Source organism: Leuciscus leuciscus (assembly GCF_965113295.1).
Source record: "Leuciscus leuciscus genome assembly, chromosome: 19".
NCBI lineage: Eukaryota > Metazoa > Chordata > Actinopteri > Cypriniformes > Leuciscidae > Leuciscus > Leuciscus leuciscus.
Window position 1 is genome coordinate 872,776 of NC_138743.1, and position 23,986 is coordinate 896,761.

The 23,986-nt window shown below is 42.5% G+C and overlaps 5 protein-coding genes across 5 annotated transcripts; all 5 read right to left on the bottom strand.

Moving 5' to 3' along the window:
* Positions 1-272: 272 nt before the first annotated feature.
* On the bottom strand, positions 273-3,950 carry LOC309482322 (zona pellucida sperm-binding protein 4-like; the record flags this gene model as incomplete). Its single annotated transcript, XM_082147673.1, has 9 exons — positions 273-349; positions 428-500; positions 586-733; positions 803-995; positions 1,072-1,229; positions 1,301-1,398; positions 1,472-1,659; positions 1,739-1,843; positions 3,929-3,950. The coding sequence occupies 9 exons, from the start codon at positions 3,948-3,950 to the stop codon at positions 273-275; spliced, it is 1,062 nt and encodes a 353-aa protein (XP_082003799.1).
* Positions 3,951-4,386: 436 nt separating this feature from the next.
* Positions 4,387-8,624, bottom strand: LOC309482323 (zona pellucida sperm-binding protein 4-like; the record flags this gene model as incomplete). Its single annotated transcript, XM_082147674.1, has 9 exons — positions 4,387-4,463; positions 4,542-4,614; positions 4,700-4,847; positions 4,917-5,109; positions 5,186-5,343; positions 5,415-5,512; positions 5,586-5,773; positions 5,853-5,957; positions 8,603-8,624. 9 exons carry the CDS (start codon positions 8,622-8,624, stop codon positions 4,387-4,389), a joined length of 1,062 nt encoding a protein of 353 aa, XP_082003800.1.
* Positions 8,625-9,062: 438 nt separating this feature from the next.
* On the bottom strand, positions 9,063-12,656 carry LOC309482324 (zona pellucida sperm-binding protein 4-like; the record flags this gene model as incomplete). The annotated part of the gene is made up of 9 exons (XM_082147675.1): positions 9,063-9,139; positions 9,218-9,290; positions 9,376-9,523; positions 9,593-9,785; positions 9,862-10,019; positions 10,091-10,188; positions 10,262-10,449; positions 10,529-10,633; positions 12,635-12,656. 9 exons carry the CDS (start codon positions 12,654-12,656, stop codon positions 9,063-9,065), a joined length of 1,062 nt encoding a protein of 353 aa, XP_082003801.1.
* A 436-nt stretch (positions 12,657-13,092) lies between these two features.
* On the bottom strand, positions 13,093-15,258 carry LOC309482325 (zona pellucida sperm-binding protein 4-like; the record flags this gene model as incomplete). The annotated part of the gene is made up of 9 exons (XM_082147676.1): positions 13,093-13,169; positions 13,248-13,320; positions 13,406-13,553; positions 13,623-13,815; positions 13,892-14,049; positions 14,121-14,218; positions 14,292-14,479; positions 14,559-14,649; positions 15,076-15,258. The coding sequence occupies 9 exons, from the start codon at positions 15,256-15,258 to the stop codon at positions 13,093-13,095; spliced, it is 1,209 nt and encodes a 402-aa protein (XP_082003802.1).
* A 1,771-nt stretch (positions 15,259-17,029) lies between these two features.
* LOC309482326 (zona pellucida sperm-binding protein 4-like) lies at positions 17,030-18,580 on the bottom strand (the record flags this gene model as incomplete). Its single annotated transcript, XM_082147677.1, has 8 exons — positions 17,030-17,106; positions 17,185-17,257; positions 17,343-17,490; positions 17,560-17,752; positions 17,829-17,986; positions 18,058-18,155; positions 18,229-18,416; positions 18,496-18,580. Coding segments are annotated over 8 exons (1,020 nt in total), but the record flags the coding sequence as incomplete, so codon positions are not given.
* Between the last annotated feature and the right edge of the window lie 5,406 nt (positions 18,581-23,986).

Genomic DNA, 23,986 nt, shown 5'->3' on the forward strand with positions numbered 1-23,986 from the left:
GAGCAATTCTATCCAACGCTTTCATAGAGGGTCTAGAAGGTATATTTTGTGGTGTATCCTGCCTTGTATAGGCAGAACGTTACAAAGTTAGATGGCTTAGGCAGAAACTTGGCTTGTTTAGTTCAAGTCAAGAATCTCAATGCACAAAAGAAAAAGGTTTAGTAGTGCAGAAGTCAAACTGAGAACAGTCATGAAACATCCAACTCCAGACAGAAATGAATACCAAAGAGAAACAATGTTGAGTTTCATGAAGTTTATTAAAACACTAAAATTCACTTGACCAGGTTAACTTGTCCACTAGACACCACAGTTTGCCCACTAGAGATGGTCTTGACGGGCGTGTCTCTTCCTGTAAAAAGTGGTAGAAGCATGAGGGGCATTTAAATAAATTCTCAGTTCCTGAAGTCAACTTACAGCAAGCACTCACTTTTCCTAGTGCAACTTTGCTCACAGGAGCCAGAGGAGGGATGGCACACCGCTGTACTACAGTGGATGAAGATCTAACAGAGGGGGAAAGGGTTAAGCCATAGAATTCACTGTAAAAAGCACTAATATTAAGGGTTGAGGTAAGGCTGCAGAGCATACGGTTTCCTGCAGAGGAGCCAGTGATGCTGGATCTACAAATGTGAACATCTTCACAACAAAGCGCTTGTAGTGGGTCGGGAACTGAAGACCAGATGATCCAGCCACTGGAACCAATGTGGTCTGGTAACGATCATCCTGGTAAGGGCATCTGAAAGGCAAAGAGGCAGTCAGAAATGCCTTACAGCACACTAGATGGATAAAGACTGGCCTTACTCACCCATCAACCAGAAGATCCCATTGGGGTAGACTGAGTGGACTGGGGGTTGATGTCGCCCAGCAACGTCCCAGCATCAGGACAATGTTGGGGTCGGTCCTCTCCAAAATGTGCACCTCAACATACACAGGCTCCCGCAGGACTTTTGTAACTGGATAATCAGCATCACTGTAGTAGGATGTGTACGCCTCGTCCCCTGAGGAAGAATGCAGTGTTTAACTAGAAACTGGAGTTTTAGAAAGGCTTTAGGCATACTTGGGACAAACGCTTACCTTCTGCACAGCCTTTGGTGACACATTGACCATTTGCCAGTCTAAGCTCCACCCTGAGGGGTCCAGGAGCAGCTACTGGTGGAGGTGGAGGAACGGTGTTGACCTCCACAACCAGAGCTTCCACAGAGGTACCAGAGTACCTACACTGGAAGAGAAGCCTGGACAACAAACAGTGAGCTTGTAGCATGTGTCAATGATTCACATTTATGATAAAGCATACATCACTTACTCAAAATGGCTGTCCCTTGTAATGGAACCAAGTGGTCCGATACCCACTTCATATGAGGAGGTCATTCTGTTTTCATACACCACATATCCACCGTCCTCCTGCAAATAGTAACATTGTTGGCATCCAATCCATTCTAAGCCATGCAGAACAAAACCACAAGCAGCTACTCGCCATCATGCTTGTGCCACATGCAGTGACAGGGAACTGGTATATAGCAAAGAAAGGTGTGGATCCCACAGGACTGCAAGCTGGATCACTTCCACCCAGGAGACGGACTGAATCCAGGCTCAATCGAGGCAGCGTTACATCTCTAGCCACCACTACCACAAACTGACCATCTCTTATACACTGGACAGTCACTGGAACGAGTTACAAGAGCAGGTTATTGCTGAGGATCAGTTTAACATGAATGCCTCTACATTGACTCTACACTCTTACCTGCCTTCCCATAGTAACACTGCATTCCATTAAAGCAGCAGTTGATAGCAGCACACTCAGCACCACTGATACCAGGTGGTCCACATTGAATCTGCTCATAATCAGCTACAGTACATTTGTCAAGGGGCTCTGCCTGTGCCACTGGCTGCTTAGGCTGAAAGTGCTGAGGAAACTGTTGACTAGCTTGCTGTTGAACTGACTGAGGAAACTGTTGACTAGCTTGCTGTTGAACTGAATGAGGAAACTGTTGACTAGCTTGCTGTTGAACTAACTGAGGAAACTGTTGACCTGACTGAGGAAACTGTTGACTAGCTTGCTGTTGAACAGACTGAGGAAACTGTTGACTAGCTTGCTGTTGAACTGACTGAGGAAACTGTTGACCTGACTGAGGAAACTGTTGACTAGCTTGCTGTTGAACTGGCTTTTGAACCTGCTGAGGAAACCATTGACTAGCTTGCTGTTGAACCTGCTGAGGAAACTGTTGACTAGCTTGCTGTTGAAATGGCTTTTGAACCTGCTGAAGAAACTGTTGACTAGCTTGCTGTTGAACCTGCTGAGGAAACTGTTGACTAGCTTGCTGTTGAACTGGCTTTTGAACCTGCTGAAGAAACTGTTGACTAGCTTGCTGTTGAACTGGCTTTTGAACCTGCTGAGGAAACCGTTGACTAGCTTGCTGTTTAAATGGCTTTTGAACCTGCTGAGGAAACCGTTGACTAGCTTTCTGTTGAGCTGGCTTTTGGAACCGCTGGTTAGTTTGCTGGAACATCAGAGCTTGAGGATTCTGGGGCAGATCACTCCACTTCGGAACAGCATGGCTGAAAGCACAGAACCAAACACAAAGTGCCAGAGACTGAACAGCACACCAACTTCCTGCCATTGTTCAACAGCTAGTCACACTGCTGAGGTGCTGCCCTTTGGTGCTTTTACAGACTTTGGCTAATTAATGATAATCCCACCCTCTTCATTAAGTCATGATTCTCCAGACTTGCACGAGTGGGAGTTTATGCAACTAGGTGATTCTATTGTTTCTTAAGTCAATTTTTCCCTTTTGAACATACATAAAACCACATTGAGCTGAATTCAGAATAGTATGCTAGTACTATTTCTGCCATTCTGAATTCAGCCTTTTTTATATTAGATGTGTTAGCTATTCTGGATTGTTTTTTTCTTCTTTGAAACACATCATAGTTTTCCCATGGCAACAGGCCTGTATATTTGAAGAAAGTTTAAATCACACCTGCTAGCGCACTTCTTAAAATGTTCACGTACTAGGTCAGTAGGCGGTAGAGTACACCGTTTTGCGGCTGTTCGAACACATTCAGCCACATGAGCATCTACTCTATGAAAGCAATCTGGTCGAATGTGTTGGACTACCTCTGGAAGTGGCCAAAAATAGACAAGCTCAAAAAAATAAAAAGCCCCTTTTTTACACCAGTCCACTTGTGATCCGATTTACAAAAATGCTTCTTAGTACCAGGTGTAAACAAGGCCTTGGACAGCTACCTAGTTGGGATACAACAGTTAAGGGATTAATGCTTAAATGAAAGCAGTCTACATTACTGGGACTAGCCTGAAATTTAAAAATAAATGAATAAACAAAATTCAGTATCAACCAATCCTTTATCCCAAGATATGATTCTATACTTGCGTGACTGTAAAAAAGCCAACGAGTGACCTCAGAGGGGTTTGGGCATCAGTATATGCAGTTATGCTAGTCCAGCCATAAAGTTGAATGTAAAGCCTCAAACAGACAGAAGCTAAAACCTTAATTTGATACGTGAAACATGAACAGGGGCCCAAGTTAACGACTAGAACTTGGCAAATAGTAAAGTTGTAGCGTGGCCACATAAAGGGGATATTTAGAAGACGGCTTATTAAACTAATTAAAGAGTTATACATGTCAGATGTTCTTATATTAAAGAATCCCTGGGTTTTTGTTGCCCCTGTCGAGTGTTGGTCTTACTGTTTTTTTCTGAGCGAGAGTCTTGATCGTTACACCTGGGAATTCCCGTGACGTCATACTTCAGCTGATCAACTTCACTTCCGTTAAAGGGAGCCGGCTTACCGGCATTCGGGAGCAACTTTACTCTATTGCTCTTTTGGATTAGCGATCGATCGCACTACACGGCTTGGCTGTCATTGACTGACTGTTTGACTCTTTGTGGAGATATACTTGCTGGATTATTTCACCTTGGAGATCGCTGTTCCTCATCGTGTGCACGGACTTAAAACGGCTTACCGGTAAGGCCGATTCCACGCACACACATACACAACATTGGACTGGAACACACATACATTTTTGTATATATATTGATTTTCGGTGCTTTCTATTTAATACACTTTGGGTTGTCATTTGATCTTGCTTGTTTACATTGTGAGCAATTCTATCCAACGCTTTCATAGAGGGTCTAGAAGGTATATTTTGTGGTGTATCCTGCCTTGTATAGGCAGAACGTTACAAAGTTAGATGGCTTAGGCAGAAACTTGGCTTGTTTAGTTCAAGTCAAGAATCTCAATGCACAAAAGAAAAAGGTTTAGTAGTGCAGAAGTCAAACTGAGAACAGTCATGAAACATCCAACTCCAGACAGAAATGAATACCAAAGAGAAACAATGTTGAGTTTCATGAAGTTTATTAAAACACTAAAATTCACTTGACCAGGTTAACTTGTCCACTAGACACCACAGTTTGCCCACTAGAGATGGTCTTGACGGGCGTGTCTCTTCCTGTAAAAAGTGGTAGAAGCATGAGGGGCATTTAAATAAATTCTCAGTTCCTGAAGTCAACTTACAGCAAGCACTCACTTTTCCTAGTGCAACTTTGCTCACAGGAGCCAGAGGAGGGATGGCACACCGCTGTACTACAGTGGATGAAGATCTAACAGAGGGGGAAAGGGTTAAGCCATAGAATTCACTGTAAAAAGCACTAATATTAAGGGTTGAGGTAAGGCTGCAGAGCATACGGTTTCCTGCAGAGGAGCCAGTGATGCTGGATCTACAAATGTGAACATCTTCACAACAAAGCGCTTGTAGTGGGTCGGGAACTGAAGACCAGATGATCCAGCCACTGGAACCAATGTGGTCTGGTAACGATCATCCTGGTAAGGGCATCTGAAAGGCAAAGAGGCAGTCAGAAATGCCTTACAGCACACTAGATGGATAAAGACTGGCCTTACTCACCCATCAACCAGAAGATCCCATTGGGGTAGACTGAGTGGACTGGGGGTTGATGTCGCCCAGCAACGTCCCAGCATCAGGACAATGTTGGGGTCGGTCCTCTCCAAAATGTGCACCTCAACATACACAGGCTCCCGCAGGACTTTTGTAACTGGATAATCAGCATCACTGTAGTAGGATGTGTACGCCTCGTCCCCTGAGGAAGAATGCAGTGTTTAACTAGAAACTGGAGTTTTAGAAAGGCTTTAGGCATACTTGGGACAAACGCTTACCTTCTGCACAGCCTTTGGTGACACATTGACCATTTGCCAGTCTAAGCTCCACCCTGAGGGGTCCAGGAGCAGCTACTGGTGGAGGTGGAGGAACGGTGTTGACCTCCACAACCAGAGCTTCCACAGAGGTACCAGAGTACCTACACTGGAAGAGAAGCCTGGACAACAAACAGTGAGCTTGTAGCATGTGTCAATGATTCACATTTATGATAAAGCATACATCACTTACTCAAAATGGCTGTCCCTTGTAATGGAACCAAGTGGTCCGATACCCACTTCATATGAGGAGGTCATTCTGTTTTCATACACCACATATCCACCGTCCTCCTGCAAATAGTAACATTGTTGGCATCCAGTCCATTCTAAGCCATGCAGAACAAAACCACAAGCAGCTACTCGCCATCATGCTTGTGCCACATGCAGTGACAGGGAACTGGTATATAGCAAAGAAAGGTGTGGATCCCACAGGACTGCAAGCTGGATCACTTCCACCCAGGAGACGGACTGAATCCAGGCTCAATCGAGGCAGCGTTACATCTCTAGCCACCACTACCACAAACTGACCATCTCTTATACACTGGACAGTCACTGGAACGAGTTACAAGAGCAGGTTATTGCTGAGGATCAGTTTAACATGAATGCCTCTACATTGACTCTACACTCTTACCTGCCTTCCCATAGTAACACTGCATTCCATTAAAGCAGCAGTTGATAGCAGCACACTCAGCACCACTGATACCAGGTGGTCCACATTGAATCTGCTCATAATCAGCTACAGTACATTTGTCAAGGGGCTCTGCCTGTGCCACTGGCTGCTTAGGCTGAAAGTGCTGAGGAAACTGTTGACTAGCTTGCTGTTGAACTGACTGAGGAAACTGTTGACTAGCTTGCTGTTGAACTGAATGAGGAAACTGTTGACTAGCTTGCTGTTGAACTAACTGAGGAAACTGTTGACCTGACTGAGGAAACTGTTGACTAGCTTGCTGTTGAACAGACTGAGGAAACTGTTGACTAGCTTGCTGTTGAACTGACTGAGGAAACTGTTGACCTGACTGAGGAAACTGTTGACTAGCTTGCTGTTGAACTGGCTTTTGAACCTGCTGAGGAAACCATTGACTAGCTTGCTGTTGAACCTGCTGAGGAAACTGTTGACTAGCTTGCTGTTGAAATGGCTTTTGAACCTGCTGAAGAAACTGTTGACTAGCTTGCTGTTGAACCTGCTGAGGAAACTGTTGACTAGCTTGCTGTTGAACTGGCTTTTGAACCTGCTGAAGAAACTGTTGACTAGCTTGCTGTTGAACTGGCTTTTGAACCTGCTGAGGAAACCGTTGACTAGCTTGCTGTTTAAATGGCTTTTGAACCTGCTGAGGAAACCGTTGACTAGCTTTCTGTTGAGCTGGCTTTTGGAACCGCTGGTTAGTTTGCTGGAACATCAGAGCTTGAGGATTCTGGGGCAGATCACTCCACTTCGGAACAGCATGGCTGAAAGCACAGAACCAAACACAAAGTGCCAGAGACTGAACAGCACACCAACTTCCTGCCATTGTTCAACAGCTAGTCACACTGCTGAGGTGCTGCCCTTTGGTGCTTTTACAGACTTTGGCTAATTAATGATAATCCCACCCTCTTCATTAAGTCATGATTCTCCAGACTTGCACGAGTGGGAGTTTATGCAACTAGGTGATTCTATTGTTTCTTAAGTCAATTTTTCCCTTTTGAACATACATAAAACCACATTGAGCTGAATTCAGAATAGTATGCTAGTACTATTTCTGCCATTCTGAATTCAGCCTTTTTTATATTAGATGTGTTAGCTATTCTGGATTGTTTTTTTCTTCTTTGAAACACATCATAGTTTTCCCATGGCAACAGGCCTGTATATTTGAAGAAAGTTTAAATCACACCTGCTAGCGCACTTCTTAAAATGTTCACGTACTAGGTCAGTAGGCGGTAGAGTACACCGTTTTGCGGCTGTTCGAACACATTCAGCCACATGAGCATCTACTCTATGAAAGCAATCTGGTCGAATGTGTTGGACTACCTCTGGAAGTGGCCAAAAATAGACAAGCTCAAAAAAATAAAAAGCCCCTTTTTTACACCAGTCCACTTGTGATCCGATTTACAAAAATGCTTCTTAGTACCAGGTGTAAACAAGGCCTTGGACAGCTACCTAGTTGGGATACAACAGTTAAGGGATTAATGCTTAAATGAAAGCAGTCTACATTACTGGGACTAGCCTGAAATTTAAAAATAAATGAATAAACAAAATTCAGTATCAACCAATCCTTTATCCCAAGATATGATTCTATACTTGCGTGACTGTAAAAAAGCCAACGAGTGACCTCAGAGGGGTTTGGGCATCAGTATATGCAGTTATGCTAGTCCAGCCATAAAGTTGAATGTAAAGCCTCAAACAGACAGAAGCTAAAACCTTAATTTGATACGTGAAACATGAACAGGGGCCCAAGTTAACGACTAGAACTTGGCAAATAGTAAAGTTGTAGCGTGGCCACATAAAGGGGATATTTAGAAGACGGCTTATTAAACTAATTAAAGAGTTATACATGTCAGATGTTCTTATATTAAAGAATCCCTGGGTTTTTGTTGCCCCTGTCGAGTGTTGGTCTTACTGTTTTTTTCTGAGCGAGAGTCTTGATCGTTACACCTGGGAATTCCCGTGACGTCATACTTCAGCTGATCAACTTCACTTCCGTTAAAGGGAGCCGGCTTATAGTTGGGATACAACAGTTAAGGGATTAATGCTTAAATGAAAGCAGTCTACATTACTGGGACTAGCCTGAAATTTAAAAATAAATGAATAAACAAAATTCAGTATCAACCAATCCTTTATCCCAAGATATGATTCTATACTTGCGTGACTGTAAAAAAGCCAACGAGTGACCTCAGAGGGGTTTGGGCATCAGTATATGCAGTTATGCTAGTCCAGCCATAAAGTTGAATGTAAAGCCTCAAACAGACAGAAGCTAAAACCTTAATTTGATACGTGAAACATGAACAGGGGCCCAAGTTAACGACTAGAACTTGGCAAATAGTAAAGTTGTAGCGTGGCCACATAAAGGGGATATTTAGAAGACGGCTTATTAAACTAATTAAAGAGTTATACATGTCAGATGTTCTTATATTAAAGAATCCCTGGGTTTTTGTTGCCCCTGTCGAGTGTTGGTCTTACTGTTTTTTTCTGAGCGAGAGTCTTGATCGTTACACCTGGGAATTCCCGTGACGTCATACTTCAGCTGATCAACTTCACTTCCGTTAAAGGGAGCCGGCTTACCGGCATTCGGGAGCAACTTTACTCTATTGCTCTTTTGGATTAGCGATCGATCGCACTACACGGCTTGGCTGTCATTGACTGACTGTTTGACTCTTTGTGGAGATATACTTGCTGGATTATTTCACCTTGGAGATCGCTGTTCCTCATCGTGTGCACGGACTTAAAACGGCTTACCGGTAAGGCCGATTCCACGCACACACATACACAACATTGGACTGGAACACACATACATTTTTGTATATATATAGTGATTTTCGGTGCTTTCTATTTAATACACTTTGGGTTGTCATTTGATCTTGCTTGTTTACATTGTGAGCAATTCTATCCAACGCTTTCATAGAGGGTCTAGAAGGTATATTTTGTGGTGTATCCTGCCTTGTATAGGCAGAACGTTACAAAGTTAGATGGCTTAGGCAGAAACTTGGCTTGTTTAGTTCAAGTCAAGAATCTCAATGCACAAAAGAAAAAGGTTTAGTAGTGCAGAAGTCAAACTGAGAACAGTCATGAAACATCCAACTCCAGACAGAAATGAATACCAAAGAGAAACAATGTTGAGTTTCATGAAGTTTATTAAAACACTAAAATTCACTTGACCAGGTTAACTTGTCCACTAGACACCACAGTTTGCCCACTAGAGATGGTCTTGACGGGCGTGTCTCTTCCTGTAAAAAGTGGTAGAAGCATGAGGGGCATTTAAATAAATTCTCAGTTCCTGAAGTCAACTTACAGCAAGCACTCACTTTTCCTAGTGCAACTTTGCTCACAGGAGCCAGAGGAGGGATGGCACACCGCTGTACTACAGTGGATGAAGATCTAACAGAGGGGGAAAGGGTTAAGCCATAGAATTCACTGTAAAAAGCACTAATATTAAGGGTTGAGGTAAGGCTGCAGAGCATACGGTTTCCTGCAGAGGAGCCAGTGATGCTGGATCTACAAATGTGAACATCTTCACAACAAAGCGCTTGTAGTGGGTCGGGAACTGAAGACCAGATGATCCAGCCACTGGAACCAATGTGGTCTGGTAACGATCATCCTGGTAAGGGCATCTGAAAGGCAAAGAGGCAGTCAGAAATGCCTTACAGCACACTAGATGGATAAAGACTGGCCTTACTCACCCATCAACCAGAAGATCCCATTGGGGTAGACTGAGTGGACTGGGGGTTGATGTCGCCCAGCAACGTCCCAGCATCAGGACAATGTTGGGGTCGGTCCTCTCCAAAATGTGCACCTCAACATACACAGGCTCCCGCAGGACTTTTGTAACTGGATAATCAGCATCACTGTAGTAGGATGTGTACGCCTCGTCCCCTGAGGAAGAATGCAGTGTTTAACTAGAAACTGGAGTTTTAGAAAGGCTTTAGGCATACTTGGGACAAACGCTTACCTTCTGCACAGCCTTTGGTGACACATTGACCATTTGCCAGTCTAAGCTCCACCCTGAGGGGTCCAGGAGCAGCTACTGGTGGAGGTGGAGGAACGGTGTTGACCTCCACAACCAGAGCTTCCACAGAGGTACCAGAGTACCTACACTGGAAGAGAAGCCTGGACAACAAACAGTGAGCTTGTAGCATGTGTCAATGATTCACATTTATGATAAAGCATACATCACTTACTCAAAATGGCTGTCCCTTGTAATGGAACCAAGTGGTCCGATACCCACTTCATATGAGGAGGTCATTCTGTTTTCATACACCACATATCCACCGTCCTCCTGCAAATAGTAACATTGTTGGCATCCAATCCATTCTAAGCCATGCAGAACAAAACCACAAGCAGCTACTCGCCATCATGCTTGTGCCACATGCAGTGACAGGGAACTGGTATATAGCAAAGAAAGGTGTGGATCCCACAGGACTGCAAGCTGGATCACTTCCACCCAGGAGACGGACTGAATCCAGGCTCAATCGAGGCAGCGTTACATCTCTAGCCACCACTACCACAAACTGACCATCTCTTATACACTGGACAGTCACTGGAACGAGTTACAAGAGCAGGTTATTGCTGAGGATCAGTTTAACATGAATGCCTCTACATTGACTCTACACTCTTACCTGCCTTCCCATAGTAACACTGCATTCCATTAAAGCAGCAGTTGATAGCAGCACACTCAGCACCACTGATACCAGGTGGTCCACATTGAATCTGCTCATAATCAGCTACAGTACATTTGTCAAGGGGCTCTGCCTGTGCCACTGGCTGCTTAGGCTGAAAGTGCTGAGGAAACTGTTGACTAGCTTGCTGTTGAACTGACTGAGGAAACTGTTGACTAGCTTGCTGTTGAACTGAATGAGGAAACTGTTGACTAGCTTGCTGTTGAACTAACTGAGGAAACTGTTGACCTGACTGAGGAAACTGTTGACTAGCTTGCTGTTGAACAGACTGAGGAAACTGTTGACTAGCTTGCTGTTGAACTGACTGAGGAAACTGTTGACCTGACTGAGGAAACTGTTGACTAGCTTGCTGTTGAACTGGCTTTTGAACCTGCTGAGGAAACCATTGACTAGCTTGCTGTTGAACCTGCTGAGGAAACTGTTGACTAGCTTGCTGTTGAAATGGCTTTTGAACCTGCTGAAGAAACTGTTGACTAGCTTGCTGTTGAACTGGCTTTTGAACCTGCTGAGGAAACCGTTGACTAGCTTGCTGTTTAAATGGCTTTTGAACCTGCTGAGGAAACCGTTGACTAGCTTTCTGTTGAGCTGGCTTTTGGAACCGCTGGTTAGTTTGCTGGAACATCAGAGCTTGAGGATTCTGGGGCAGATCACTCCACTTCGGAACAGCATGGCTGAAAGCACAGAACCAAACACAAAGTGCCAGAGACTGAACAGCACACCAACTTCCTGCCATTGTTCAACAGCTAGTCACACTGCTGAGGTGCTGCCCTTTGGTGCTTTTACAGACTTTGGCTAATTAATGATAATCCCACCCTCTTCATTAAGTCATGATTCTCCAGACTTGCACGAGTGGGAGTTTATGCAACTAGGTGATTCTATTGTTTCTTAAGTCAATTTTTCCCTTTTGAACATACATAAAACCACATTGAGCTGAATTCAGAATAGTATGCTAGTACTATTTCTGCCATTCTGAATTCAGCCTTTTTTATATTAGATGTGTTAGCTATTCTGGATTGTTTTTTTCTTCTTTGAAACACATCATAGTTTTCCCATGGCAACAGGCCTGTATATTTGAAGAAAGTTTAAATCACACCTGCTAGCGCACTTCTTAAAATGTTCACGTACTAGGTCAGTAGGCGGTAGAGTACACCGTTTTGCGGCTGTTCGAACACATTCAGCCACATGAGCATCTACTCTATGAAAGCAATCTGGTCGAATGTGTTGGACTACCTCTGGAAGTGGCCAAAAATAGACAAGCTCAAAAAAATAAAAAGCCCCTTTTTTACACCAGTCCACTTGTGATCCGATTTACAAAAATGCTTCTTAGTACCAGGTGTAAACAAGGCCTTGGACAGCTACCTAGTTGGGATACAACAGTTAAGGGATTAATGCTTAAATGAAAGCAGTCTACATTACTGGGACTAGCCTGAAATTTAAAAATAAATGAATAAACAAAATTCAGTATCAACCAATCCTTTATCCCAAGATATGATTCTATACTTGCGTGACTGTAAAAAAGCCAACGAGTGACCTCAGAGGGGTTTGGGCATCAGTATATGCAGTTATGCTAGTCCAGCCATAAAGTTGAATGTAAAGCCTCAAACAGACAGAAGCTAAAACCTTAATTTGATACGTGAAACATGAACAGGGGCCCAAGTTAACGACTAGAACTTGGCAAATAGTAAAGTTGTAGCGTGGCCACATAAAGGGGATATTTAGAAGACGGCTTATTAAACTAATTAAAGAGTTATACATGTCAGATGTTCTTATATTAAAGAATCCCTGGGTTTTTGTTGCCCCTGTCGAGTGTTGGTCTTACTGTTTTTTTCTGAGCGAGAGTCTTGATCGTTACACCTGGGAATTCCCGTGACGTCATACTTCAGCTGATCAACTTCACTTCCGTTAAAGGGAGCCGGCTTACCGGCATTCGGGAGCAACTTTACTCTATTGCTCTTTTGGATTAGCGATCGATCGCACTACACGGCTTGGCTGTCATTGACTGACTGTTTGACTCTTTGTGGAGATATACTTGCTGGATTATTTCACCTTGGAGATCGCTGTTCCTCATCGTGTGCACGGACTTAAAACGGCTTACCGGTAAGGCCGATTCCACGCACACACATACACAACATTGGACTGGAACACACATACATTTTTGTATATATATTGATTTTCGGTGCTTTCTATTTAATACACTTTGGGTTGTCATTTGATCTTGCTTGTTTACATTGTGAGCAATTCTATCCAACGCTTTCATAGAGGGTCTAGAAGGTATATTTTGTGGTGTATCCTGCCTTGTATAGGCAGAACGTTACAAAGTTAGATGGCTTAGGCAGAAACTTGGCTTGTTTAGTTCAAGTCAAGAATCTCAATGCACAAAAGAAAAAGGTTTAGTAGTGCAGAAGTCAAACTGAGAACAGTCATGAAACATCCAACTCCAGACAGAAATGAATACCAAAGAGAAACAATGTTGAGTTTCATGAAGTTTATTAAAACACTAAAATTCACTTGACCAGGTTAACTTGTCCACTAGACACCACAGTTTGCCCACTAGAGATGGTCTTGACGGGCGTGTCTCTTCCTGTAAAAAGTGGTAGAAGCATGAGGGGCATTTAAATAAATTCTCAGTTCCTGAAGTCAACTTACAGCAAGCACTCACTTTTCCTAGTGCAACTTTGCTCACAGGAGCCAGAGGAGGGATGGCACACCGCTGTACTACAGTGGATGAAGATCTAACAGAGGGGGAAAGGGTTAAGCCATAGAATTCACTGTAAAAAGCACTAATATTAAGGGTTGAGGTAAGGCTGCAGAGCATACGGTTTCCTGCAGAGGAGCCAGTGATGCTGGATCTACAAATGTGAACATCTTCACAACAAAGCGCTTGTAGTGGGTCGGGAACTGAAGACCAGATGATCCAGCCACTGGAACCAATGTGGTCTGGTAACGATCATCCTGGTAAGGGCATCTGAAAGGCAAAGAGGCAGTCAGAAATGCCTTACAGCACACCAGATGGATAAAGACTGGCCTTACTCACCCATCAACCAGAAGATCCCATTGGGGTAGACTGAGTGGACTGGGGGTTGATGTCGCCCAGCAACGTCCCAGCATCAGGACAATGTTGGGGTCGGTCCTCTCCAAAATGTGCACCTCAACATACACAGGCTCCCGCAGGACTTTTGTAACTGGATAATCAGCATCACTGTAGTAGGATGTGTACGCCTCGTCCCCTGAGGAAGAATGCAGTGTTTAACTAGAAACTGGAGTTTTAGAAAGGCTTTAGGCATACTTGGGACAAATGCTTACCTTCTGCACAGCCTTTGGTGACACATTGACCATTTGCCAGTCTAAGCTCCACCCTGAGGGGTCCAGGAGCAGCTACTGGTGGAGGTGGAGGAACGGTGTTGACCTCCACAACCAGAGCTTCCACAGAGGTACCAGAGTACCTACACTGGAAGAGAAGCCTGGACAACAAACAGTGAGCTTGTAGCATGTGTCAATGATTCACATTTATGATAAAGCATACATCACTTACTCAAAATGGCTGTCCCTTGTAATGGAACCAAGTGGTCCGATACCCACTTCATATGAGGAGGTCATTCTGTTTTCATACACCACATATCCACCGTCCTCCTGCAAATAGTAACATTGTTGGCATCCAATCCATTCTAAGCCATGCAGAACAAAACCACAAGCAGCTACTCGCCATCATGCTTGTGCCACATGCAGTGACAGGGAACTGGTATATAGCAAAGGAAGGTGTGGATCCCACAGGACTGCAAGCTGGATCACTTCCACCCAGGAGACGGACTGAATCCAGGCTCAATCGAGGCAGCGTTACATCTCTAGCCACCACTACCACAAACTGACCATCTCTTATACACTGGACAGTCACTGGAACGAGTTACAAGAGCAGGTTATTGCTGAGGATCAGTTTAACATGAATGCCTCTACATTGACTCTACACTCTTACCTGCCTTCCCATAGTAACACTGCATTCCATTAAAGCAGCAGTTGATAGCAGCACACTCAGCACCACTGATACCAGGTGGTCCACATTGAATCTGCTCATAATCAGCTACAGTACATTTGTCAAGGGGCTCTGCCTGTGCCACTGGCTGCTTAGGCTGAAAGTGCTGAGGAAACTGTTGACTAGCTTGCTGTTGAACAGACTGAGGAAACTGTTGACTAGCTTGCTGTTGAACAGACTGAGGAAACTGTTGACTAGCTTGCTGTTGAACTGACTGAGGAAACTGTTGACCTGACTGAGGAAACTGTTGACTAGCTTGCTGTTGAACTGGCTTTTGAACCTGCTGAGGAAACCATTGACTAGCTTGCTGTTGAACCTGCTGAGGAAACTGTTGACTAGCTTGCTGTTGAAATGGCTTTTGAACCTGCTGAAGAAACTGTTGACTAGCTTGCTGTTGAACTGGCTTTTGAACCTGCTGAGGAAACCGTTGACTAGCTTGCTGTTTAAATGGCTTTTGAACCTGCTGAGGAAACCGTTGACTAGCTTTCTGTTGAGCTGGCTTTTGGAACCGCTGGTTAGTTTGCTGGAACATCAGAGCTTGAGGATTCTGGGGCAGATCACTCCACTTCAGAACAGCATGGCTGAAAGCACAGAACCAAACACAAAGTGCCAGAGACTGAACAGCACACCAACTTCCTGCCATTGTTCAACAGCTAGTCACACTGCTGAGGTGCTGCCCTTTGGTGCTTTTACAGACTTTGGCTAATTAATGATAATCCCACCCTCTTCATTAAGTCATGATTCTCCAGACTTGCACGAGTGGGAGTTTATGCAACTAGGTGATTCTATTGTTTCTTAAGTCAATTTTTCCCTTTTGAACATACATAAAACCACATTGAGCTGAATTCAGAATAGTATGCTAGTACTATTTCTGCCATTCTGAATTCAGCCTTTTTTATATTAGATGTGTTAGCTATTCTGGATTGTTTTTTTCTTCTTTGAAACACATCATAGTTTTCCCATGGCAACAGGCCTGTATATTTGAAGAAAGTTTAAATCACACCTGCTAGCGCACTTCTTAAAATGTTCACGTACTAGGTCAGTAGGCGGTAGAGTACACCGTTTTGCGGCTGTTCGAACACATTCAGCCACATGAGCATCTACTCTATGAAAGCAATCTGGTCGAATGTGTTGGACTACCTCTGGAAGTGGCCAAAAATAGACAAGCTCAAAAAAATAAAAAGCCCCTTTTTTACACCAGTCCACTTGTGATCCGATTTACAAAAATGCTTCTTAGTACCAGGTGTAAACAAGGCCTTGGACAGCTACCTAGTTGGGATACAACAGTTAAGGGATTAATGCTTAAATGAAAGCAGTCTACATTACTGGGACTAGCCTGAAATTTAAAAATAAATGAATAAACAAAATTCAGTATCAACCAATCCTTTATCCCAAGATATGATTCTATACTTGCGTGACTGTAAAAAAGCCAACGAGTGACCTCAGAGGGGTTTGGGCATCAGTATATGCAGTTATGCTAGTCCAGCCATAAAGTTGAATGTAAAGCCTCAAACAGACAGAAGCTAAAACCTTAATTTGATACGTGAAACATGAACAGGGGCCCAAGTTAACGACTAGAACTTGGCAAATAGTAAAGTTGTAGCGTGGCCACATAAAGGGGATATTTAGAAGACGGCTTATTAAACTAATTAAAGAGTTATACATGTCAGATGTTCTTATATTAAAGAATCCCTGGGTTTTTGTTGCCCCTGTCGAGTGTTGGTCTTACTGTTTTTTTCTGAGCGAGAGTCTTGATCGTTACACCTGGGAATTCCCGTGACGTCATACTTCAGCTGATCAACTTCACTTCCGTTAAAGGGAGCCGGCTTACCGGCATTCGGGAGCAACTTTACTCTATTGCTCTTTTGGATTAGCGATCGATCGCACTACACGGCTTGGCTGTCATTGACTGACTGTTTGACTCTTTGTGGAGATATACTTGCTGGATTATTTCACCTTGGAGATCGCTGTTCCTCATCGTGTGCACGGACTTAAAACGGCTTACCGGTAAGGCCGATTCAACGCACACACATACACAACATTGGACTGGAACACACATACATTTTTGTATATATATTGATTTTCGGTGCTTTCTATTTAATACACTTTGGGTTGTCATTTGATCTTGCTTGTTTACATTGTGAGCAATTCTATCCAACGCTTTCATAGAGGGTCTAGAAGGTATATTTTGTGGTGTATCCTGCCTTGTATAGGCAGAACGTTACAAAGTTAGATGGCTTAGGCAGAAACTTGGCTTGTTTAGTTCAAGTCAAGAATCTCAATGCACAAAAGAAAAAGGTTTAGTAGTGCAGAAGTCAAACTGAGAACAGTCATGAAACATCCAACTCCAGACAGAAATGAATACCAAAGAGAAACAATGTTGAGTTTCATGAAGTTTATTAAAACACTAAAATTCACTTGACCAGGTTAACTTGTCCACTAGACACCACAGTTTGCCCACTAGAGATGGTCTTGACGGGCGTGTCTCTTCCTGTAAAAAGTGGTAGAAGCATGAGGGGCATTTAAATAAATTCTCAGTTCCTGAAGTCAACTTACAGCAAGCACTCACTTTTCCTAGTGCAACTTTGCTCACAGGAGCCAGAGGAGGGATGGCACACCGCTGTACTACAGTGGATGAAGATCTAACAGAGGGGGAAAGGGTTAAGCCATAGAATTCACTGTAAAAAGCACTAATATTAAGGGTTGAGGTAAGGCTGCAGAGCATACGGTTTCCTGCAGAGGAGCCAGTGATGCTGGATCTACAAATGTGAACATCTTCACAACAAAGCGCTTGTAGTGGGTCGGGAACTGAAGACCAGATGATCCAGCCACTGGAACCAATGTGGTCTGGTAACGATCATCCTGGTAAGGGCATCTGAAAGGCAAAGAGGCAGTCAGAAATGCCTTACAGCACACTAGATGGATAAAGACTGGCCTTACTCACCCATCAACCAGAAGATCCCATTGGGGTAGACTGAGTGGACTGGGGGTTGATGTCGCCCAGCAACGTCCCAGCATCAGGACAATGTTGGGGTCGGTCCTCTCCAAAATGTGCACCTCAACATACACAGGCTCCCGCAGGACTTTTGTAACTGGATAATCAGCATCACTGTAGTAGGATGTGTACGCCTCGTCCCCTGAGGAAGAATGCAGTGTTTAACTAGAAACTGGAGTTTTAGAAAGGCTTTAGGCATACTTGGGACAAACGCTTACCTTCTGCACAGCCTTTGGTGACACATTGACCATTTGCCAGTCTAAGCTCCACCCTGAGGGGTCCAGGAGCAGCTACTGGTGGAGGTGGAGGAACGGTGTTGACCTCCACAACCAGAGCTTCCACAGAGGTACCAGAGTACCTACACTGGAAGAGAAGCCTGGACAACAAACAGTGAGCTTGTAGCATGTGTCAATGATTCACATTTATGATAAAGCATACATCACTTACTCAAAATGGCTGTCCCTTGTAATGGAACCAAGTGGTCCGATACCCACTTCATATGAGGAGGTCATTCTGTTTTCATACACCACATATCCACCGTCCTCCTGCAAATAGTAACATTGTTGGCATCCAATCCATTCTAAGCCATGCAGAACAAAACCACAAGCAGCTACTCGCCATCATGCTTGTGCCACATGCAGTGACAGGGAACTGGTATATAGCAAAGAAAGGTGTGGATCCCACAGGACTGCAAGCTGGATCACTTCCACCCAGGAGACGGACTGAATCCAGGCTCAATCGAGGCAGCGTTACATCTCTAGCCACCACTACCACAAACTGACCATCTCTTATACACTGGACAGTCACTGGAACGAGTTACAAGAGCAGGTTATTGCTGAGGATCAGTTTAACATGAATGCCTCTACATTGACTCTACACTCTTACCTGCCTTCCCATAGTAACACTGCATTCCATTAAAGCAGCAGTTGATAGCAGCACACTCAGCACCACTGATACCAGGTGGTCCACATTGAATCTGCTCATAATCAGCTACAGTACATTTGTCAAGGGGCTCTGCCTGTGCCACTGGCTGCTTAGGCTGAAAGTGCTGAGGAAACTGTTGACTAGCTTGCTGTTGAACTGACTGAGGAAACTGTTGACTAGCTTGCTGTTGAACTGAATGAGGAAACTGTTGACTAGCTTGCTGTTGAACTAACTGAGGAAACTGTTGACCTGACTGAGGAAACTGTTGACTAGCTTGCTGTTGAACAGACTGAGGAAACTGTTGACTAGCTTGCTGTTGAACTGACTGAGGAAACTGTTGACTAGCTTGCTGTTGAACTGGCTTTTGAACCTGCTGAGGAAACCATTGACTAGCTTGCTGTTGAACCTGCTGAGGAAACTGTTGACTAGCTTGCTGTTGAAATGGCTTTTGAACCTGCTGAAGAAACTGTTGACTAGCTTGCTGTTGAACCTGCTGAGGAAACTGTTGACTAGCTTGCTGTTGAACTGGCTTTTGAACCTGCTGAAGAAACTGTTGACTAGCTTGCTGTTGAACTGGCTTTTGAACCTGCTGAGGAAACCGTTGACTAGCTTGCTGTTTAAATGGCTTTTGAACCTGCTGAGGAAACCGTTGACTAGCTTTCTGTTGAGCTGGCTTTTGGAACCGCTGGTTAGTTTGCTGGAACATCAGAGCTTGAGGATTCTGGGGCAGATCACTCCACTTCGGAACAGCATGGCTGAAAGCACAGAACCAAACACAAAGTGCCAGAGACTGAACAGCACACCAACTTCCTGCCATTGTTCAACAGCTAGTCACACTGCTGAGGTGCTGCCCTTTGGTGCTTTTACAGACTTTGGCTAATTAATGATAATCCCACCCTCTTCATTAAGTCATGATTCTCCAGACTTGCACGAGGGGAGGAGGCACAGGAAACAGCGTGGAGTGATTTTTGTTTGATGGATGGCGGCAAACGCAGCGAAATCGATTATGTCAAAATATAAGAAAAATTATAATGGAAATGGACCAGAGACACTAGTTAGTGTTGATGATACGGATGTGGAAGATGATCAAATGGAGTTAGGAAAGACAGGAGAAGAGAGGAATATGGATATAAGGGAAGATGTAGGTACAAAGAAAAGAAAGAAAAAACATCAGATAGAGGTAAGAAGTTCAGGTGAAAGTGGAAATGAACAGGAGGTGAGGAATGTAAATTTGGATGAGTTGAAGGTAATATTGAAATTTAAAGAGGATGGTGGAATACAAAAGGTAAGTCCAATTGCATTAACAAAAGAGTTGAGGAAGGTAGTAGGAGAAATTAAGGTTGCAAAAGTGTTAAGCAATGGAGATTTGATGGTGGTTTGTAATAGTGAAGAGCAAAAAAAGAAAATGTTGAAAGTTAAAGTAATGTGTAAGCAGGAAGTGGTGAGTAGTAAGATTGTAGGACAGAGACAGTGGGTAAGTGGAGTAATATCTGGAGTGCCATTAGGAGTATCTATGGAAGAACTTAAAAGTAACATCAGCGGAGGGGAAATAGTTGGTGCTAGGCGATTGTTTATGAACAGAGAAGGGAATAGAGTGGAGAGCCTTTCGGTGGAGCTTAGGTTTGATGGAGTAATTTTGCCGGATAAGGTCAAGCTTGGATTTATCAGTTACTCAGTAAGGCCTTTTGTGCCTCCTCCATTAAGATGTTATAATTGTCAAAAATACGGGCATGTGGCTATGGTGTGTAAGGCTAAGAAACGATGTGCAAGATGTGGGGGGGAGCATGATTATGGCAAATGTGAAGGAGCAGGACCAAAATGCTGTAACTGTGGAGGGGATCATAGTGTTGCGTATGGAGGATGTGAGGTGAGAAAGAGAGTAATTGAGGTACAGAATGAGAGAGCTAAGAGGAATATAACATATGCAGAAGCTGTTAAAGTGGTTGATACAAGGAGTAAAGAGAAAGAAAGAGAGAGGGATGTGCAAAAAGAGAGGAGAAGTGAGGAAACATCAGAGGTGGAAGATAGGATTACAGAAGAGACAATGATTGTAAGTAAAGTTAATTTCTTGCTGTTCATAGCTGAAGTAATTAATTGTACTGCACAAACTGAAAAGAAGACAGCTAAGATTCAAATTATAGTCAAGGCAGCAGAGAGATTCTTGGGAGTAAAGGACATAACATGGGTAATGGTTAGGGATGGGCTGATTAATGAGACACAGTCAAGTCAGGAAGCATGGTTTGGATAGGAGGATGATTTTAATTTTACAATGGAATGCTAGAAGTCTTGTGGCTAATGGATTGGAGTTTAAAAGTGTTATTAATGAGATGGAAGTTAAACCGGATTTGATATGTATACAAGAGTCATGGCTTAAACCTAGATTTGATTTTGTTATTAAAGGATATGTGAGTGAGAGGAGAGATCGAGAGGAGGGTAATGGTGGAGGGTGTATTACTCTGATTAAGGAAGGCATGCAATATAGATCATTAGGTAAAGGTGTAGCACAAGAGTATGTTGTAGTGGAGGTATGGGTGAATGGACAAAAGTATGTAATACTAAATTTTTATAATCCTTGTAAGAAATTAGTGTTGAGTGAGTTAGAACAAATAGAGGGTCTTAATGAAGAGAGGGTGATTTGGTGTGGGGATTTTAATGCACAGAGTATGTTATGGGGAGGTTTAGTGACAGATTGTAATGGAATGGTGATGGAAGATTTGATAGATCGGAGGAATTTGGTATGTCTGAATGATGGGGGTAGTACTAGAGTAGATGTGGCTACAGGTAAAGAGTCTGTGCTAGATCTAACAGTGGTGTCTGATTCAATTGCAGGGAGTGCTGAGTGGGAAATATTGCGACAAGATACTATTGGAAGTGATCATTATCCAATAATGATATATGTTAGTGTAAATGTGAGAGTAAGTAAGGTGAGTCAAGGAAATATTGGTAGATGGAGGTTTGATAAAGCGAATTGGGAAGAATTCATGAGTCTGAGTGAAGAGGGATTAAAGAATATTATAATAGAATCAGATAGATCTGTAGAAATGATAAGTGATGATATTGTTTATGCCATTCAAGGAGCAGCTAATAAATATATACCAAAAGGGAAAGGAGGTAGGAAGAATAAGATAGTTCCGTGGTGGAATGAAGAGTGTGCAAGTGCAATAAGAAGGAAAAGGAAAGCATTTAGGATAGTTAAGAAAACTCATAATTTTCAAGATTTAATAGAGTATAAAAGAGCACAAGCTGAGGTAAGGAAGATTGTAAGGAAAACTAAGAAAGAGTATTGGATGGCTTATTGTGATGAAATAGGGAAGAATACACCAGTAGAGGAGGTATGGGGCATGATTAAGAAAATGAAAGGGATTCAAAAGAGTAATGGATATCCAGTTTTAAGTATGGAGGGAGAAATAGCTGTGGAGGATGAAGATAAAGTGGAAATGTTTTTAAAGGCATTTATTAAAGTAAATAGCTCAGAGAATTTGACTGAACAGAGTAAGAAAATGAGAGAGTGTGTGATGAAGGAATATTCTGAAATAAAGAAGAAAAAAGAGGCTGAAGATAATTTGTTAGATGTATCATTTTCTATGAGTGAATTAAAGAATGCAGTAAGAAGAATGAAACAATCTACTACAGGAGTGGATGGAATTAGTTATTGTATGATGAAGCATTTTAGTGAAATTTCTATGGAAGTGATTTTAACATTTTATAATAGAATATGGATGGAAGGTATAATTCCCCAAAGTTGGAAGGAAGCATTAATTATACCTATTAAAAAGCCTGGGAAAGATCCAAGTAATCCTATAAATTATCGTCCAATAGCTTTAACTTCTCATTTATGTAAGGTAATGGAGAGAATGGTAACTGATAGATTGACTTATCATTTGGAAAAAATGAATTGGTTTTCTTCTTATCAAAGTGGGTTTAGGTGTGGAAGAGGGACTATGGATCCAATAGTATTTTTAGAAGATGAAATAAGAAAGGCATTTATAAATAAGGAAAGTGTTATTGCTGTTTTCTTTGATATAGAAAAGGCATATGATATGTTGTGGAAAGAGGGGTTACTAATAAAGTTACAGAAGATGAGTATAAAAGGAAGAATGTATAATTGGATTAAAGAGTTTTTAATTGGAAGAAGTATTAGAGTAAAGGTGGGTGGAGCTATATCTTCAAGTGGACTAGTTGATAATGGTACACCTCAGGGCAGTGTAATAAGTCCACTTTTATTTATTATTATGATTAATGATGTTTTTTTAAGGATTGATAGAAGTATGGGGAAATCATTGTTTGCTGATGATGGGGCTATCTGGTTTAGAGGAAAGAATATAGAGTATAACATAAAGAAAATGCAATGTGCGCTAAATGAAGTAGAAAAGTGGTCAGGGGAAAATGGTTTTAAGTTTTCAGTGGAAAAGACAAAAATAATAGTTTTTACTAAAATGAGGAGGAATATGGATGTTAAGTTAAAATTATACAAAAAAGAATTAGAGCGTGTAAGTACAGTAAGATTTCTAGGAGTTTGGTTTGATACTAGATTAACTTGGAAAGAGCATATTGAGAAAATGGTGGGAAGATGTAAGCGAGTTGTGAATGTAATGAGATGTATTTCAGGTCAGGAATGGGGAGCAGATAGATTGGCTTTAAAAACTATATATATATCTATGATAAGATCTATAATGGATTATGGTTGTATTGTATATGGTTCTGCAAATAAATCTCATTTAGTTAAAATAGAAAGAATTCAATCTCAAGCATTAAGAATTTGCTGCGGAGCATATCCAACTTCTCCAGTTTCGGCTCTTCAGGTAGAGATGGGTGAAATGCCATTGCAGATAAGAAGACAGCAATTAATGGCATCTTATTGGGCAAATTTGAGAGGACAGAGAGAGGATCATCCAACAAGGAAGGTAATGAGTCCTAGCTGGGAACATGAGAAGAAAGAGGGTAATAGTTTTGGATGGAGTGTGGGGAAATTAGTTAGAGATATGAGATTGGAGGAGGTTGGATATGCTCCAATAATTCCATTATCTCCAGTACCATTATGGGTTATGCCCCAACCAGAAGTAGATTTAAGTTTATTAGAAAAAAGACAAAAGGAAGGTTCATATGAAACAGAAGTATATAATGTAAGGGAGTATATTGGGTCAAGATATGGGGAATATATGCACATTTTTACAGATGCATCAAAAGATCCAAAAACTGATCATGTGGGTTCTGCATTCATTATTCCAAAGGTTAAAGTGTATAAGAATAAAAGGATATCAGATTGTTTATCGGTGTATACTGGAGAGATGTTTGCAATAATTATGGCAATAAGGTGGATTAGGGAAGTTAAAATATCCAAGGCAGTAGTATGTTCAGATTGTAGTTCAGCTCTAATAAGTTTGAAGGAGATGAAGTCAGAAACAAGACAGGATATGGTAATAGAGATAATTCAAGAATTATATTCAATCAA